Source organism: Bufo gargarizans, chromosome 2, assembly GCF_014858855.1.
Source record: "Bufo gargarizans isolate SCDJY-AF-19 chromosome 2, ASM1485885v1, whole genome shotgun sequence".
Classification (NCBI taxonomy): Eukaryota; Metazoa; Chordata; class Amphibia; order Anura; family Bufonidae; genus Bufo; species Bufo gargarizans.
Genome location: NC_058081.1, coordinates 385,010,698 through 385,030,354, shown reverse-complemented (window position 1 = coordinate 385,030,354; position 19,657 = coordinate 385,010,698). Strand labels below are relative to the sequence as shown.

At 46.2% G+C, this 19,657-nt stretch overlaps 1 protein-coding gene across 5 annotated transcripts in view; it reads right to left on the bottom strand.

Moving 5' to 3' along the window:
- Window positions 1-19,657, bottom strand: part of P4HA2 (prolyl 4-hydroxylase subunit alpha 2) — a 172,053-nt gene that overhangs the window by 16,675 nt on the left and 135,721 nt on the right. For all 5 annotated transcript variants that reach the window (XM_044280783.1, XM_044280788.1, XM_044280787.1 and 2 more), the window contains one exon: window positions 8,566-8,634. In XM_044280783.1, coding sequence (XP_044136718.1) covers window positions 8,566-8,634 — 69 coding nt within the window. The remainder of the gene's footprint in view (window positions 1-8,565; window positions 8,635-19,657) is intronic.

The window sequence follows — 19,657 nt, the reverse complement described above, 5'->3', positions numbered from 1 at the left end:
GATCCGCTCAGACTGCATCAGTCTGGCGGCGTTCAGCCTCCGGTCCGCTCGCCTCCGCACGGACAGGCGGACAGCTGAACGCTGCTTGCAGCGTTCGGGTGTCCGCCTGGCCGTGCGGATCCGTCCAGACTTACAATGTAAGTCAATGGGGACGGATCCATTTGAAGATGCCACAATATGGCTCAATCTTCAGGCAGATCCGTCCCCCATTGACTTTACATTGAAAGTCTGGACGGATCCGTACGAGGCTATTTTCACACTTTAGCGGTTATATGCTAAAATAATGCAGACGGATCCGTTCTGAACGGAGCCTCCGTCTGCATTATTATGATCGGATCCGTTCAGAACGGATCCGATCGAACGCTAGTGTGAAAGTAGCCTAAGTGTTGATTGTGGTCAGATCTTGCATAGGGGATGGGAATTTATAAATACATAGGGAGTCATTTACTAAATGTGTCGAATATTTGTGGCAGATTGTGGCGCAAAGGTTATTTGCGTTAAAATCTGCCACTTTTCCTCACTCACGCCAGGTCTAAAAAAAAAAAAAAAAAAAAAAAAAAAGGGCACGGTGTGGGCGGGGAAGGGTCGGTAGGCCAGTTGCATTTATCATTTTCTACGCCTCTTTTAGTACAAACGTCTGCATCCGTTCAGAACGAATGCTTTTGTATTATCTTTAGCAAAGCCAAGACGGATCTGTCTTGAACACCATTGAAAGTCAATGGAGGACGGATCCGTTTTCTATTGTCACCAGATTGTGTCAGTGAAAACTGATCCGTCCCCATTGACTTACATTGTGTGCCAGGACGGATCCGTTTGGCTCAGTTTTATCCAAAGCGGAATGGAGACTGAACTGAAACGCCAGTGTGAAAGTAGACTTAGACTGGCAGTTGATGCGCCAAAGCTATATAGAGGCCGGCACCAGCACAGGGGTTATTAAGTCTGAAACGCCAGTCTTAATAAATGACCCCCATAAGCCCTTAATTAATTTGTATGCAAAAATTGGTTGGCATATTTTAGCGTTTTCATTTTTAGCTGTGTGGTATGTAGGAATGCCTCACAACGTACAACTTTTGCAGAAAACATTAAAGTTAAAGTTACATTTTCATGCAATTTTTGCTTAAAATCACTGTTTAATGCAAAGCTTTATGAAGGTGGAAGTCTGCGTTAAACACATCAGTTTTGTCCTAATGCATTCTGAATTCAGGATGTCTTCCATTCTGTAGCTTTTACAGTATTTGGACAGAGAAAATACTGCAGCATGCTGCGGTTTTTTCTCCGGTCACCATTCCGGGACACTTTCCATTGAAATGTATTAATGCCAAGTGTTCAGGAAATTGCCGCATTGACTGACCCGTTTTTCCGGAGGACACCGGAGAAGTCGAATTTGCTATTTGAATGCATGTGTAAGACAGATCCGGAAACAAATGATATCCGTTTGCATATGAATTTCTGGATCCAGCAGGCAGTTCCGGCATCGGAACTGCCTGCCGGATTCTTCTAACGCTAGTGTGAAAGTACCCTTATACAGTTTTATTACATTTTTGAATGAAGGCAAAGTCTCTCTCAGCTGTTTTGAGAGAATAAACTCTTGTGGTATATATGAACTTTACACATCTCAGTTAGTATTAGTTTTACATTTGCAGTGTAAACTTCTGCTTGCCTGCAAGGTATAGGCCGAAATTTAAGATTTAAAGTTTTTTTTTTTTTTTAATCCTGTCACTATGTTAGACTCTGATCACATTTGCATTGTAGTTTTTATTCCAAATACGGTCATCATGAAAATATTGGGAAGAGATACGAGAAATCATAGTTGTAACGACCCAGATAAGATTACCCAATGACCCCAAAGTCTGTGTGTTGGGCATACTGGATTCCCCAGGAACAGACGATAAAACATCTTTATGTATTCACAGAATGTTGCTCCAGGCGAGGGTTTTAATTACTAAGCATTGGATACGGGGTAAGCCTCCCAAACAGGAATACATAAATAGGTTGAATACAATTTTACGCCTTGAAAAAGAGGGATATACTGTATGTTAAGAGAAAATGTCCAAACAAAGTCCTGTCAATATGGCAGGGCTGGCTAGAAACCGGGAAATTGGCTTCATTAGCACTGACAAGGGATTACCTGAGAGGACAACTGTCCCTACTGGGACATTTAACTTAGCTCAAGTTAAGTGAGGATTGTGCGCTCAATTTACTATTAATTTACATTGATGTGACCTTTTTGAGGTATGATTAATAAATAAAAATGAGAGTAAAATGGGCGTAATTATCTCTCTGCAGGGCAATGCAAGGGGGGGGGGGGGGGGAAGCTGGGTAGGAAGTTAAATAGATATCAACAGGATTTTATAACAAGACACGGAGGCTCATATTGCTTTTACCTTCTTTACTGAATCTACCATAGCAGCAAAGAAAAAAGGTACAACAAAGTGGAAACCATAGTAACAACTCCTCCCCTTATCCCAGTATATCAGTCCTTGTCTGCCTGGGATCCTCCTCTTTCTTTGCTGCTACCAGGCAGATAAGTACTCTCCAGCTCTGTAGCGCTGCTCAGGGTCTGGTACATCTGTTGTTAGCTAGATTGAGTTAACCCTTTCTGGGTTTTAGTTTTTTTTTCATTAACATCATTTTGCTGTTTTTTCTTATTGCGGTCTGTTATTTTATTGATAGCCTTGTCATATGTATAATTTATTTCCCGACAGGTTGTATTCCCTTATTTGCTCCCGTATTGGCTCCCTAGGGTTATATTTGCCCCTTTGGTGGACCTTGCGGCTCCTCTGCCCTCCTGGCGTGAACCGCGTTCTTTCTTGTTACTTTTCGTTTCCTCCCTGGTTACCTCAGGTTGCATCCGCCATTTCGCGCGCTCCCTGTCCTCCTCCTCTTCTCCGCCCGAAGTCTCACGATCCGAGATTTCGGGCGCCATTTTCCTTTGCTCTCGGCCTTAGTCTCACGAGTGCGGGACTTTGGTTGTTCGGCCTATTGCGGACACCGAGATCTCGCGAGATTTCGGTGTCCCTGTGAGTTCCACCGCACTGAACGCACCGGACAGCACCGCTCTGCTTTGTTGGCCATCCACGCAGTTCTTTGTGCCCCTCTGTACCCTGCGAGTACCAGTGCCTTAACAAATCCATTCCTCCACTTATATATACATTTTGCTCGTACTGGTGCTACATTGCTGTCTCTTTCTTTCTTCTAGTGCAATATCTGCTGCTTCCTGGCTGGGGTGACTAACTCCTGCCGTCCCTTCTGCTACTATGTCTGTTAGGAAAAATTCTGTTGCTTCTGTGGCCCCTAATGACCCCCCCCCCCCTCCTGCAGGACAGGTTTCCCCTACTCAGGATAGGAGGTCCAAGGTGCTTCACCCGGATGATCACGATTTTGCACTACAACAATCTATTTCTAATGCCATCATAGCCGCCATGGGTTCAATGTCCTCTGCATTGACCCAGTCTATCTCTCAGGCCCTCATGGCTCGTCCTAGCTCCGCTGCTCAGGGCTCGGTCCCGCCTCCAGGGCCATTACCTACTGCCTCCAGAACACCTCAGACTGATGGGCCATCCCCATCCCAAGATAACGCGCCTCGTTATCTTGCAATCCTCTTAGCAAGGAATCGCGTAATAAATTACGGGCTGAATGCCCTCGTCCTTTGATACCACACAAAGTGTGTGAAACCCCCTCAGTGGATCCAAAGATGGTCCAATTTTTGGCGAAGACGGGTTTTAATCCCCGCAAAGGGCTGGACTCTGCTTTAAAGGCAGTCCAGGATAAATTACTGGACATTACAGGTCCCTTAGCAAAAATATTTCACATGGCTGAGTCCGCTAAAGCGGCAGGTAGCCAAGTGGACCCAGAAGAACTGAGAGGTTGGGCCCAGAGGGCCATTTGCGTTGCTGGTAATGTTAATGCCTCGCTCGCCATTGAAAGGCGTAAAGCTATACTGATGAAAATCGAGCCGAAGTTGTCTAACTTGGCTTTGACTGAAGCAGGCAAAGATGCCCAGGGATTGCTCTTTGGCGACTCTTTTATTAAAGAGTTGGGAAAGTATGTAGGAGCCTTTACGGCTCTCGATAAGGCCCAAACATCGATGCGTCGGGTCTTTCAGGGGCGTTTTTCCAACAGGGCCGGCAGTTCTAGGGGCCGACTGTCGGGCCGTTCCAACATTCATGCCCGGGGCTCCGGCAGAGGCTCCTTTACGTATAGAGCATCCCTCCAGGAGCAGAGACACCAGCCGGCCTTTTTCCCATCGCGAGGCGCCCCTTTCCGGTCATGCGGTTTCAGAGGAAATCCGAACTCCCGACGACCATTTGGTAAGTCCTATTCTTCGTCCTTTACCTTGTGTCGGAGGCAGACTCCGGTTCTTTTCTCATGTGTGGCCAGGCATAACCTCCGACCAATGGGTTCTTTCTACTGTACAGGGGCTCACGATGGATCTGATTGCCGATCCAAGTTCCATCCCGGCTCCCCCTTCAATATAACTGTACAATGTCGGAATTGCTACATCGAAGGGGAGTGATCAGCTGTATTTTTCTGGTGCAAAAGAAAGGGGGCCAGATGCGCCCCGTGATCAATCTGAAGATGGAGGGCATCCATCTTTTGAGAGATCTGCTCCTTCCAGGCGATTGGATGGCCAAGATAGATCTCAAAGACGCTTACCTCACGGTTCCAGTGTCTCCCTCTTCAAGAGACCTGCTTCGGTTCCTATGGAACGGTCAGACTTGGCGCTTCACCTGCCTTCCGTTTGGCCTCTCCTCCGCCCCCTGGTGCTTTACCAAGATCAAGTGCCCAGTGGTGGCATGGCTCCGCAGCAGAGGTGTCCGTCTAATCTTCTACATGGACGATATCTTGATCATGGCCCAATCACACTCTCTCCTGCTGAAGCATCTTCACATGGCGGTGTCACTCATTTCCAATTTGGGGTTCATCGTCAACCAGGAGAAGTCTTGTCTGACCCCTGCCAGGTCGATGGAGTTCCTGGGATTCCAAGTGGACTCGGTAGAGTTATCCCTCAGTCTCCCTCTCTCCAAAATCAAGGCCATTCGCAAGGAGCTGCGGCATGTCCTTCGACTGCCCCGGATGTCGTTGCGACATTTGGCGAGGGTAATCGGACTTCTGGCCGCCTCGATCCAAGCCATCTTTCCAGCCCCCCTCCATTATCGGGCGTTGCAGCGCCTCAAAATCGCTAATCTTCGGACGGGGGCCTCTTACGCCGATTTTGTCACATTGGATGCAGAAACGAAAGACGAAATTAGGTGGTGGATCCACAACCTATCGGTCTGGAATGGCAGGGCCATTGTGGGTCCCCAACCGGATCTGATCATAGAATCCGATGCGAGCCTGTACAGGTGGGGAGCACATTGCAGTGGAGTTTCCACGGCCGGTCCATGGTCACAGGAAGAATCCTGTCTTCACATCAACGCCCTGGAGCTTCTTGCAGGGTTGTTTGCCATTCGCAGTTTTGCCAATGGGGTTGTCAGTACAGCCATTAGACTCCGCATGGACAACATATCAGCTGTCAGATATGTCAATTGCATGGGGGGAACACGGTCGGTTGTTCTGACCCATTTGGCGAAGGACTTTTGGGAATTCTGTCTTGACAGGAACATTTCCGTGGTGGCGGAATACCTTCCGGGCCTTCACAATACCCTAGCGGACTGGAGCTCACGCTACATCTCGGACTCCAGCGACTGGAGATTAGACGAGACGGTATTTTCTGCTATTTCCCCTCTTTTGGGTCCTTTTTCAGTCGACCTGTTCGCTTCCCGGTTGAATACCCAGCTGCCCAGGTTATTCAGCTGAAGGCCGGATCCTTTGGCGGAAGCGGTAGACGCTCTACTTCAACACTGGGGAGACGCGCTGATGTATGCGTTCCCTCCTTTCGCGCTTACCCCGAGGGTACTCCAAGTCCGTCAGCAGTTGGCGAACCTGATTCTGATTGTGCCTTTTTGGAGAACGCAGTCCTGGTTCCCTCAAATCCTGGAACTTCTGGTGGATTTTCCGCTCCTTCTTTCCGATCAGTTGTCGCTGCTTCTAGGGCCTGCAGGAGAATTTCATCCACTCCTACAGAACGGATCGTTACGTCTCCTGGCCTGCAAGATCTCGGGAGTCCAGGAGGAGGCGCTGGCCTTTCAGGAACGTCTAGATTCCTATTGGACTGCGCTTGGGCACCCGGAAAGAGGCGAGCTTATAGAGCCTCCTGGGGCTCTTGGTTTTCCGGCATCACCACAATTATGTCCTGTGGCTTGTTTGCGGGAATATGAAGATAGAACCCGTCCCTTGTGGTCGCCTTCTCTTCCCCACTTATTCATATCTTTTCGCAGTCCATTTGCTCCGGTCACCAGCGTTACCTTATCTCGCTGGGTTAAGTGGATTCTCTCCCTTTCTGGGATTGATACGACTGTTTTCACGGCACACTCGGTTCGCAGTGCGACGGCTACTTCAATGACGATATCGGGAGCACGCTTAGAAGATGTTATGAGATTGGCAGATTGGTCCAGGACTTCCACCTTCTGTGAGTTTTACTTTAGACTGGCAACACACGCTTTTGATTCTTTAGTGGCTCAGCTTTAAACAAGCAATATGAGCCTCCGTGTCTTGTTATAAAATTGCAGGATTTTACTAAATTATGACGTAAAGTCATGATTTTATTAAAGACACGGAGGCGAGTATTGCCCTCCCTGGACACACCCTCGTTAGACCCTGGGTGAGTATGTAATGTCTGTTTACGCTATGGTCAAGATATCGAGATTGTTAGTATTTTCTACACGTAGATCTTACGTTTTCTGATGCACTGGATTATGGTCATACAATGTTTTCTTTATATCCTTTTTTCCTAGGTTGAGAGACTAACGGCTTCAAGCACTTGAGTTACACAGTTCCTGATCGGTCGGATGTCCGATTGTTGCGGTCCAAGCCGACAGGTTTCAAGAGGTTTTCGTTACCCTGTTGTTTCAGCGTCAGTCGTTCCGGTTTTGAACAGCGCTGGTTGAGGCGCAAAGAAAGAGGAGGATCCCAGGCAGACAAGGACTGATATACTGGGATAAGGGGAGGAGTTGTTACTATGGTTTCCACTTTGTTGTACCTTTTTTCTTTGCTGCTATGGTAGATTCAGTAAAGAAGGTAAAAGCAATACTCGCCTCAGTGTCTTTAATAAAATCATGACTTTACGTCATAATTTAGTAAAATCCTGCAATTTTTGTATTGTTCTGTATTATCATAACATTAAGTTTCTGTCCATGTAACTGACTGACAGGATCTTGGTGATTGCACACAAATCTGTATTTTATTAATAGTTTTATTGATAACCAATAAAAATGATTCTGATTTAAAACAAATAAGGTCATCATTATTAAATTATAATAGTGTCTGCTAAATCCACTGAAGTGTCGCTCATTTGACTATTTTGTACACCAAATGTGATTGACACTAGATATGAATTTAGCTTGGCATGAAGGAGGATATGGAAGTCTATGGAAACATTAAAAACACAAATGTTTTTTTGTTGTTGTTTTTTTATCAGTGTTATTATTTTTTTTTACTTTTTTTGGTTGCTGCATGCTCTAGGTCTGGTGTTTTTGCCTGACGTTTTTCTCCCCTAGACCTCCAAAGTTTTATTTACTTTTACAATGTTTTTTACCCATACAGCTGTACAGAGGATATGTTATGAAATGTGAAGAATACACTTTATGTGCAAAAATGCCTGAAAAAAGCTACAAAATACAACAGGATAAGAATGGTATGAAGAAGCCCCTAAATAAATAAAAAACAGAATCCTACTATTTTGCGTCTAGAAATCTTGTATCCCTAAGATTACAAGCTATGAACTCCCTTTGTAGTTTCATTAAGAAATCATACTCCACCACCACTTCCTCCTTTTCTTGTAGTGATATTACACAGTAGCTGTTAGTTAGCTCAATATCTGTTTGACCAACAGCTATTCCTCTGAACCTGCTTATACCCATGCATGCTTGGTTCAGCCGAGTGTGCATGTGTTCTCTATGAAGCTTTATAAATCTTGATCAAGGACTACTGCAGGAAGGTGGCAGCTGTAAAAAGACAGCAAACACCAGCCATGTATGGCGCGGGCTCGATTCCTGATGTCGCACCATACTTTTCTTGTGGACATCAGCCGTATCTATATAGTGGATGCTGCTAAGAGGTTTAGTAGACACACTTAAAAAAATATTATCTTTTATATTTATCTTACATTTATAGGGCTATTTCGGAATTAGAAAAGCAAAGTTATTCACCTTTTCTACTCTGCCCCCTACATTTAGGAAAGCTGAAGTATCTTAGTCTTAGCAAAATAAATAGTTGGAGCGACTGGGCCTCAATTTATTAATAGGGCTCTTAAAATTTGGACTAATTTGAGCTCTAAACTTTACACTCGCTATAAGCAGACTTAGATTTGTGCCAAAATTTCCATCATTTTCACCTTGAAAAAAGTTATTACCACAAACTGGCAAACTGCTTTTGGTAATATAGGCTTGAATACCTGAGCACTGACAAATAATTCTATGTAATTTTGGCAATACCCCCCTGTGGAGTCCTTTGTAGATAACTTACCTTTCTTGGCCAGATCGCTGCTCCAAAATCTGGGAACACTGTGGCACCTCCAGCTTGTACATCACTCATCTAGGGAAAATCATTTGACAGTTACATTACAAAATACATTTTTATTTTATTTTTTTATAAAACTGCAAACTACATATAATAATCACTGCTGCGCTCCCCAAAACACACAAAAGCGCATTCTCATCATGTTGCGGAAATGCGAAGGATTTTCACCCTGGATTTCACCAGTTGACCAATGTGTATGTAAGAAGATTATATTACACTTAGGTCTCATGCACACGACCGTTGTTTTGGTCCGTATCTGAGCCGCCTTTTTTGCGGCTCAGATGCGGACCCATTCACTTCTGTGTGCTGTCCGCATCCGTTGCACCGTTCCGTGGCCCTGCCCAAAAAATATAGCATGTCCTATTCTTGTCTGTTTTGCAGACAAGAATAGGCATGTCTACAATGGGCCGGTTTGCGGACCGCAAAAAACAGCACAGTCATGTGCATGTAGCCATACTGATATAGTCTTTGTTGAAATTCTGCACCATTTTCTATATTTTATAAGGTATGTCTCTTTCATTACAAAGTCTTTTGTGTTGTCCACACAGAGGTCCTGTCCATAAGATGGCTGCTAATGGAGGGTCATGTGACCAGGAAAATCACCTCCATGTGAGGTCTTCTCCCTTCAAACACACTGCACCTGCCCTATAAATTCCCAACAGAACAAGTACAGATGGCAGGTGCAGTGTGTTTGAAGGGAGAAGACATTACATGGGGACGATTTGCTTGGTCACATGACCCTCCATCAGCAGCCATTTTATGGACAAGACCTCTGTGTGGACAGCACAAATAAATTTGTAAACAAGAGAGAAAAACTTACGAAATAAATAAATAATAGTGCAGAATATCAACAAAGGCTATATTGGTAAATGCTGTATAATTATCTTACAAACACACTGGTCAACAGTTACCAAAAAGGTAGCCAACCCTTTTAAGTAATTAATTTTTTTCAGCCTGCTGTGGAATCAGTCTTCTAGTCTAGATTTACATTATAATTCATAACTTTCAGGCAAATATTTCTGTAAGGCGAAATAATTCTTAAAGGGACACTGACAGGCCCAAAAAGCATATTTAGGGGTATATATGACAGTATAGGTCTTATAAAGGGTATTAGAATCATCTAAGTATCCCCCCTGTCCGCCTCATAAATACAGTAAAAAGAAGTTTTATAACCTGCTTTCCTGGTGTTCAATCTGCCCAAGGGGCGATGCTTCATATCAACTTGCGCCCAGCTAGCCTCGCCACAACTGCCGTTTGAAGCGCCGCCCAGCTCATCAATATTCACTGAGCTGGGCGGCTACTCTGAAGCTCTGTACTAGTGTCCCCGGCCATCTTCAGCGCATGCGCCCGGCACCCTCACTGGCCGGGATCGCATCGCGCATCTTTATGAAGCAGACGCACAATGCGATCCCGGCCAGTGAGGGTGCCGGGCGCATGCGCTGGAGATGGCCGGGGACACTAGTACAGCGCTTCAGAGTAGCCGCCCAGCTCAGTGAATATTGATGAGCTGGGCGGCGCTTCAAACGGCAGTTGTGGCGAGGCTGGCTGGGCGCAAGTTGATATGAAGCATCGCCCCTTGGGCAGATTGAACACCAGGAAAGCAGGTTTTAAAACTTCAGATTACTGTATTTATGAGGCGGACAGGGGGATACTTAGATGATTCTAATACCCTTTATAAGACCTATACTGTCATATATACCCCTAAATATGCTTTTGGGGCCTGTCAGTGTCCCTTTAAAATATACAGTATAGTAGGCAAAATAACACTCATATTCAAATGACTGGATGCATTAATTACTGACAAGCACCTTGCCATAACTCAGATTACAGAGACCACAAATGTGTATGATGTGCATGAGAAAACCAGTACTGAAACTTTGAATTTTTGACTGAAAACCGCTCGGCGACTGATAGTTTAACAAAGCCTAACCAAAAAATAAATAAATATTAAAATAAAGAAATCTGGACACAATTGCCAAAAACAAAGGGATCATAGAAATGGAACTGAATACTGATAAAAACAGATTTTTGCTGCAAATCTTTTTTGTACTCGATACAATGAAAGAAGAAAGGAAAGATTTGCATGTACAGAAACGCTTTTGCAGCCATGACCACAACATCACAGACATGAAAGTCTTGATATTAAAAGGGAATTTTTAATCTCAGAAGGAAAGGAGAATCTGTGAATACAAGCTCATGAAGACCTCTGATACAGTCAGATCAGGAATGAATGTGTCTCACAGATATACTTACTGTACTTCTACATCTCTTAAGGAATGTGCCCCTCAGACCTCTTGGGTTCATCACATTCATGGACTGGATATCTATTAGCGGACAATAAAACTTTCACACTTCTTATGTACAATTTACTGCTACAACTGTTTGTTTACTCCCCCACTCATATTGATCTGCTTTACATCACTTGTCTCATGTACCTCATAATTCAAATGTACTTAGTGTATACATTTGTGACTCTCCCCTGTAGTTTCCGCGCTCAGAATGCTAATCCTGAGCATCGGTACAGGGAGGACGACACACCAAGGTTTCTCAATGGGCATCTCCTTCTCCCTGTCTGTGCCGCAATCCAATCACAGTGGCGAGCGTCACAGCCAGGGAGAGGGAAAAAAAAAACTCACCTTCTCCCTGGCTGTGACGCTCTCCACTGTGATTGGATATGTTATAGCACGGTATATTAAAGATTTTTACGAGCATTTTATGAAAAACCATGGAGTATAAGATATACCTGGTTAACCTTGGATGTAAATTCACTTTATCCCTCACAATTTAGCTATTTTAGCACTTGAATATCACCTCCACAGATATAGATAGAATTCATTTTAGTTTTGATAACAAATTTTATGTACGAATTGAGGGTGTGTCAATGGGAGCGAAATTTTCACCACTTGCTAACATAACTATGACATATTGCGAAGAACGCTTTATTTTCTCTGATTAAAACCCTTTTTCGGATGCAATAGTCTGGCATGGCAGATACATCAACGATTTCCTCCTTTTCTGGGGCACTGATGTGTCTGCCATACCAGACTTTATAAATTCTGCTAATAATAAATACATATACATTTTAAATTTACCCACCATATGGGGACACAATCTGTGTGCTATTTGGATTTAAAACTGACTGGAATTCCAAATCAGAATATTCACACAGAGACCTTCCGCATGGAGGTCTCGGGTAATACCATATTAAAGGCAAATATCCATCACACCAATAAAGGCCATCCCAGTGGGTGAATTTATAAGGGCAAGGAGAAACTGTAGTAGTGATATAGCTTTTCAAAAAGAATCACAACTAATTGGAACACGTTTGAAACAAAGAGGGTATGCAATCAGATGTTATCAAAAGCTCTAGATATAGCAAACAATAAAAAAAAGAACAGAGCTCCTTTTTAAATCCAAAACTATAGATATGAATAAAAATACAAATAAAAAATAAAAATAAAAGCACAAAAAAAGAAATGGGAGATGACAAAAGACCTATACTTGTACTCACATAGTTGCCAGTTCCTCCCAATATGATTTTTTTAAAGAATGGATATAGGATCGGATCAAAGCGACCCCCCACCATAGCTAATTATTTGTCTCCATCTCTGTTCATATGTGTCTCTAGTAAACCTAAAAGCACTTGGATGAAATATTTGGGTTTTTACCAAGTGCGGGGGACATGCAAATATGCCCAACTTTGATACGATCCTGCAAGCAGCGTTTTGGTGTCCGCCTCCAGAGCGGAATGGAGGCTGAATAGAGGCAAACTGATGCATTCTGAACTGATCCTTATCCATTCAGAATGCATTGGGGCTAAACTGATCAGTTTTGGGCCGCTTGTGAAAGCCCTGAAACGGATCTCACAAGCGGACCCAGAAACGCCAGTGTGAAAAGTAACCTAACAGTGTGTTTCATTGTGATGTTCACACCATGCAGTTTTGGGTAGACAATTTGTTCAACACTGGGTTTTTCTTCCTGTTTTTCTCTTTGTGATCTATTGTATGGAAATGAATGCATTTATGGAATGTATAGATTTTATTTATGTAATTGAGTAAAACAACTTTTGGTGTTTGAATATAAGTGTGACAGTTGATTGATTGTGAGGTGTTCACCCCAGGGTGAACTCCCATCCCCCTTTTTTTTCTTTTTTCTTCCTTCCCTTTCCACCCTCCCTATTCTTCTGTTGGAAGTTGATGTCCATTTTTACCCCTGAAGCTGACCACCACACAGGGTTAGGATTAAGGACGTTGGAGTTCGAAACATGTTTACCTGTTTCGGTGGTGGGATACGATTTCAACAAGATGTAATCTGCAACCAGTAATTAAATAAAGACAAAGCAATAACCGGAATACGAAATGCTGGAACCTTTCCTTTTATTTTGCATCTTATAGCTGGGAATCTCATTCATAGATAGACACAAATACTATTTCAGTGAGAACTACTATTTATATCTACTAGCAGAAGGACCCGGCTTCACACTGGTATATTTCATCTATGTCATTTAATATTTGTGTGTGTCGGTAAAAGATAGACAGTAGCGACTACAACAGTGACATCTACAGTACCCCCCTCCCCTTTAAGTGATCTCCACAGCAGCCGCTCCTTTATTAGTAACCTCCACAGTACCCCATCTCGTTAACAGTGATTTCCACAATAACCCGCCCCCTTAACAGTGACCTCCACAGAGCTCTATTCGCTTAAAATGTGACCTCCACAACAACCCGCCCCGTAACAATAACCTCTACAGCACCCTGCCTCTTAACACTGACCTGCATAGTGGACCATCCCCTTAACTGACCTCCACAGCACCCCATCGTCTTAACTGTGAGTTCCACAACAACCCGTCCCCTTAACAGTGGCCCCAACAGCAAACTGCCCCCTTACACTGACCTCCATGGTGGACTGTCCCCTTAACTGTGACCTCCACAGCAGTCTGCCCCTAGGGTGCCTAGAGGTCCGGTTTTAAGCTGGACAGTCCGGGTTTCTGACTCCCTGACCTCCGTCCGGCGCAGGGCCTGTGCTGTCTAAGAGTGAGCTGCAGGGAGAAAGTCACAGTCCCTCCCACCCCTGCAGCTGACAAAAGTTGATTTTTACTTTCATTTTTATAATCCCCGTCGGCTGTGAAGTGGGAGGGGGTTTGGCTTAGTGGGACCTTGCGGTGGGGTTTTAAAGTCCATCATCTGTCCCCTTAACTGTGACCTCCACAGCATTTCACTCCCTTAACAGTGTCATCCACAGCGCCCTGCCCCTTCACTGCTGTAGGTCAGCTTTAAAGAAAAATGGCTGGGTGTTATGGAAACATGGTGTAAAACTGTGTGTATGTGGAGACTAAGGGCCTGCGAGCGTCTTTTGGCTAATAAAGGTCATGTGACCAGGCTTCTATTGGCTAATACATTTTTTGGGAATATTTCAGGAAAGGTATGTGCTAGAGAGCCGAGACCTGGGAAAAGGGGCACAATGAAGAGGGTCTCTTTAAGTTAGTGCTTGAAATGCAGAGTCCAGTTCAAATAGCTCCATACCTGTAATCTCCGTGTTGGAAGGTGATTTCCCTTTATGAACACTGCTTTTCATTGGATTGTAATGCATTATAATGCTGTGTGTCTCTGCCCAACCCTGCATCTACTGAATTACAGTACACTGACAGCATTATGTCAGTATAATTCAGTAGGTACAAGGTTGGGCAGAGAAACACAGTGTTCTAAATCGTTATAAGGCTCTGTGATCCTGCATAAAGAACAGAGTTCAGAACAGGAAATCACTGCACATCCTAAGTCTGACATTACCAGATCATGCGACCATATTTTTGGTCTACATCTGAACCGCATTTTGTGCAGGTTGGATGCGGACCTATTCACTTCAATAGGGCATGCCATGTGGTGTCCGCTTCCATATGTTCATCTTGTGGGACCTACAAAAAAAAAAAACTAACTACAGTCGTATGCATGAGGCTTTAAAGGGGTTCTGCGTTTTTTTTAAACTGATGATCTATCCTCTGGATAGATCATCAGCATCTAAAATCGGCAGGGGTCCGACACCCGGGACACCTGCTGATCAGCTTTTTGAGAAGGCAGCGGCGCTGGCAGTAGCGCTGTAGCCTTCTCGCGGTTTACCGCAGGCCCAGTGACGTCACGAATAGTATGAATAGCCTGGGCGAGGCTAAGTTCACCAATCAGCTGTTTGAAGAGGAGGTGGAGCTCCATAAGATTGCTGCTTCCTGTTCATTACACTGCCTGTAGTCTCAGAAGTTTCGTTGGTGCTGTGTAATGACAAGTATTTGCTGCATTCACTTAAATGGAGCAAGTACTTGTTGTAATTAAACTACGCTGCCACTCCAGAGGAGACAATGCGTAATATAATGACCAGGTGTCATGCCCTGCTCAGGTCATGTGCGGAGGTCTGCCAGATTAGCAGCACGTGTGTAGCCTTTTTGTTTTGGAGTTGAGCTATATCCGCCTCCCTTCACTGGGTGTGGTCGTTGGTTTGAGTTTAAATTACACCCACTCCCAGTGTCCTGAGGAAGGAAGGAAGGATTTGCTGTTCCTGCTCAGTAAAGATCAGTTGGTTTTTGTTTTCTTGTGGTTGTCTGTCTAGGCTGTTCTGAGGGAGCAGGCTGCCTCTTTCCCCCTTTCACCATCTTAAGAGATTTTAGGGTATCTTCAACCCAGGCCCGAGGACATGTTATTCCCACCTTCAGGGTCTAAACGTCGGCATAGAAGTCTAGGGGAAGCTGGTAGGGATTTGTCAGGAGGTGACGTTTATCCCCAGCTTCTTGCCTAGACACTTGTTTATTTTCTGTGTATCTTGACTACCATTTCTCAGCTGTTTTGAGATGGAGTCAATTGAGGTGATAGTTGATCGCATGCAGAGATTATCCCTAGAGGTTGTGGATCTGCGTAATTCGGTCACATGGTGTCAGAATGCTCTGGCATCGGGTGCAATTGGAGGAAGTCAAATTTATGTCGCTCTCTCTGATAGATTTGCAGGGGGTGTGGATGACTTGATCCGCTTTAAAGAGTCATGCAAGTTGTATTTTCGGCTGCGTCCATCTTCGTCTGGTGATGAGAGTCAGAGGGTAGGGATAATAATTTCCCTGCTAAAAGGGGACGCGCAATCCTGGGCCTTTTCTCCGCCGTCCGGTTCTCTGGCCCTCCAGTCGGTGGAAGAATTTTTTTAAAGCCTTGGGATTAATTTATGATGATCCAGATCGGGTCTCGATGGCGGAATCAAAATTGCGTAATTTATTACAAGGTGAACATATTGCAGAGGCTTACTGCGTTGAGTTTAGGAGATGGGCTACCGAGTCTGAGTGGAATGACCCCGTGTTACGTAGTCAGTTTTGTCAGGGGTTATCTGAGAGATTGAAAGATGCACTAGCTTTCATGAGTACCCAGATACATTGGAGAATGCTATGTCTTTGGCAGTACGGTTAGATAGACGTATTAGAGAGAGGTGTAAGGTTCCCTCCGCACAAGGGATCCCTTCTGTAAGTGGTTTTGTCTCACCTGCTCCCCAGGGTGATATGACATGTAACTCTGAGGTAGGGGAGGAACCCATGCAGATGGGTCAGTCTGGTAGAAGGTACTTTAGGAGGCTGCATTAATGATTGTAGGAGAGTCCCCGGAATAATAATGGACGGACGATACGTGCCACCAGAGGTCCTGGCCTCGGTGGAGTAAGAACCGGATCATTGCGGTTACAGCGGCGAATGCTGCTGGCGCAGCGTGTCCGGGCCGGTTCTTACTGTTCCCCACGGCCAGCCCAGGTTTTGGTGGAGCTGGGCCTTTAAGAACCCAGCCTGCTGATGATGGGGGTGGGGTGTGTCTTGCTGTGCTGGAGATTTCCACAGACAGAGTGAGTGCTGGTGAAGGAGAGTGTGGGCGCAGCACAAATTGAAGGATAGCCCTGGGACCTGTGGTGCTACGAGCCGAAGGGGCTCTGGCCTGAGGGAGACAAAGGCAGATAGCCTAGAAGCCTGCAGAACTGCTGTGGTCTGTCCAAAACAAGGTGACTCAAACCTGCTGTTTATTTTCTATGGAAGGACTTTTGTTTTATGCACTATGTGGATATGCACCTGTGTGGTCTGCACATTGCCTGTTATGCCGTTGGTGTGAATAAAGTCACAGTGTATCACAAAGACTGTCTATGATTGCCTCAATACTGCCGCCGCTACCGTAGCCTACCACGAGCACATCCCCACAATTGGTGGCTTGGAGCGGGCATTCCTGCAGTGAGGCAGGCCTGAGGCAAAAGTTGTGTTGGACTGCATGTCATATATCAGGCCTGCAAGTTTTTTGGTTCCTGACAAGATGGAGGAGGCCATTAAGCACCTGATTCAGAGTAATGTACAGCAGCAGCAAACAAACAATCTCCTAATGCAGCAGCTGGCAGCCATGCAAGAGTCGGTGCGAACATCCCTGCAAGGAGTTTCAACTGCGACAACCCCGACTGTGTCTACCGCCAGGGACAAAGTCCGATCCGCCCTGAGGAAAATGGGTCCGGGAGATGATATAGAGGCATTCCTGATGGTGTTCGAAAGAACCGCGGAGCAAGAGAGGCTGCCGTTGGAGCAGTGGGCCGAGGTGGTGGCGCCTTTTCTGGTGGGGGACGCACAAAAGGCCTATTTTGACCTCAGCTGCGATGAGGCCAAGGACTATGAGAGGCTAAAAACTGAGGTGTTGGCCAGGTTGGGGGTAAACACCTATGTGCGAGCGCACAGGGTGTATCAGTGGGTGTTTGCCGAGTCCCGACCCGCCCGGTCACAAGCCTATGACTTACTTCACCTAGTAAAAAAATGGCTTCAGCCTGAAATATTGAGCACCTCTCAGATGGTTGAAAGGGTCGTGGTCGACAGGTTCGTGCGTACCCTCCCGAGAGCCATACAGCGCTGGGTGGGACAAGGCGATCCAGGCAACCTGGAACAACTGGTTAGCCTGGTGGAGAGGTATATGGCCACTCAGGATTTGGTGCGGGACTCAGCGGTACTACCGAAGTCACGTCAGCCCCCGTTGCCGACCCGGGATCCTGAAAAAGGGATCCCACCACATAAGGAGGGGAGTGGATCTCCAGTCCGTGGGAGGAATACCCTGGGGAGGAGGGAGGCTGCGAGGATCAGATGTTGGCATTGTCAGGACTGGGGACATGTGGCATCCAACTGCCCTAGGGCATCCGAACCCATGGACTGCGGGTTCGCTCGCCGGTCCTCTTTTTATGCCCAACCGGTGTATATAGCTGACCCCCTGCTGGCAGCGGACAACCCTCCGGTGTGTGATGTCGTTGTTAATGGACACTCCGTGCAGGCCCTGCTGGACTCTGGGAGCCTGGTAACTCTGGTCCATGAGTCGCTGGTAACGGAAAAACTCCCAGAAAGGCGAACCCTTACCATTGTCTGTATACATGGGGATCGCAGGGAGTATCCCACCACTAAGGTTACCCTGGCAGTGGGTGGAAAGGAGGTACCACATGTCGTCGGGGTGGGGAGACGGCTCCCTTATGCTGCAATATTGGGGAGGGACTTTCCCCTGTTCTGGACTTTGTGGAGGAACGGGTTGCCTACCTATGGGGAAGGAAAATGTCCAGGTCCCGAGCCCGAGGACCCCGAGGCAGGGACCCCAGCTGTAGGGGTCACCGTAGAGGAGGTAGAGTGTAACCCTGACCGGTTTCCCCTAGAAGTATTGGCGGGTGAGACAATAGAAAGTTCGTCCATCCTGGATCTGGAGGTACCCCGAGAAACCTTCGGGACCGCACAGCTCCAGGATTCGACGTTATTGCGGGCTAGAGAAGGTGTGTCGGTGGTTAATGGTGTTGCCCAGCGTCCCGGCGCCGATACCGTATTTCCTCACCTGGCCTATAACCAGGACCTGTTATATAGGGTAGACAAGGTGAGGCAGGAGGTGGTGGAACAACTGGTGGTGCCCCAGCCTTACCGGCGAATGGTCTTGGATTTAGCGCATGCGCATGTGTTGGGTGGTCATCTAGGGGTTAAGAAAACGCTGGAGCGAATTCTACAACGGTTCTATTGGCCTGGGATATATGAGGAAGTCCGGAGGTTCTGTCAGTCCTGTCCAGTGTGTCAGCTGACTAGCCCCCAACCTCACTATCGCAGTCCACTGGTACCTATGCCCATTATAGAGGTGCCCTTCGAAAGGATCGCCATGGATCTGGTAGGCCCCATTATTAAGTCAGCCCGAGGTCACCAACACATCCTGGTAGTGTTAGACTATGCCACTCGCTATCCGGAGGCGGTCCCATTGCGCCATACGTCGGCCAAGGTAATAGCTAAAGAGCTCATGAGTATGTTTGCCCGGGTGGGGATACCAAAGGAGATTCTGACGGACCAGGGGACACCCTTTATGTCCAAAGTAACAAAGGAATTGTGTAAGCTATTAAATATTAAACACCTGCACACGTCCGTCTACCATCCCCAAACCGATGGGTTAGTAGAACGGTTTAATAAGACCCTGAAGTCCATGCTAAAAAGAGTCGTGGCTAAGGACGGGAGGGATTGGGACTTACTGTTGCCCTATGTTTTGTTTGCGGTACGGGAGGTGCCCCAGGCGTCCACGGGGTTCTCGCCCTTTGAGTTGTTATATGGGCGACATCCCCGTGGGCTACTGGAAATCGCTAAGGAAGCATGGGAGCAACAGCCTACGCCTCATAAAAGTGTGATAGAGCACATAGGAAAAATGCAGGACCGAATAGGGGTCGTGTTGCCGATCGTCCGTGAACACATGGAAGCGGCACAACTGGCCCAGAGTCGGGTATATAACCGAACCGCCCGGGTAAGGACATTTCACCCGGGGGACCGAGTTCTTGTACTCGTGCCCACGGTCGAGAGTAAATTCTTGGCCCGGTGGCAAGGACCCTATGAAGTTAAGGAGAAGGTGGGCCCAGTTGATTACAGGATATACCAGCCAGGGAGGCGGAAGCCCGAACAGGTATATCATGTGAATCTACTAAAACCTTGGAGAGACAGAGAGAATTTGTTTGCAGACAGCCCGCCCTCTGTCGGGACGTCAGGGAGTGACCCGGGGTCACC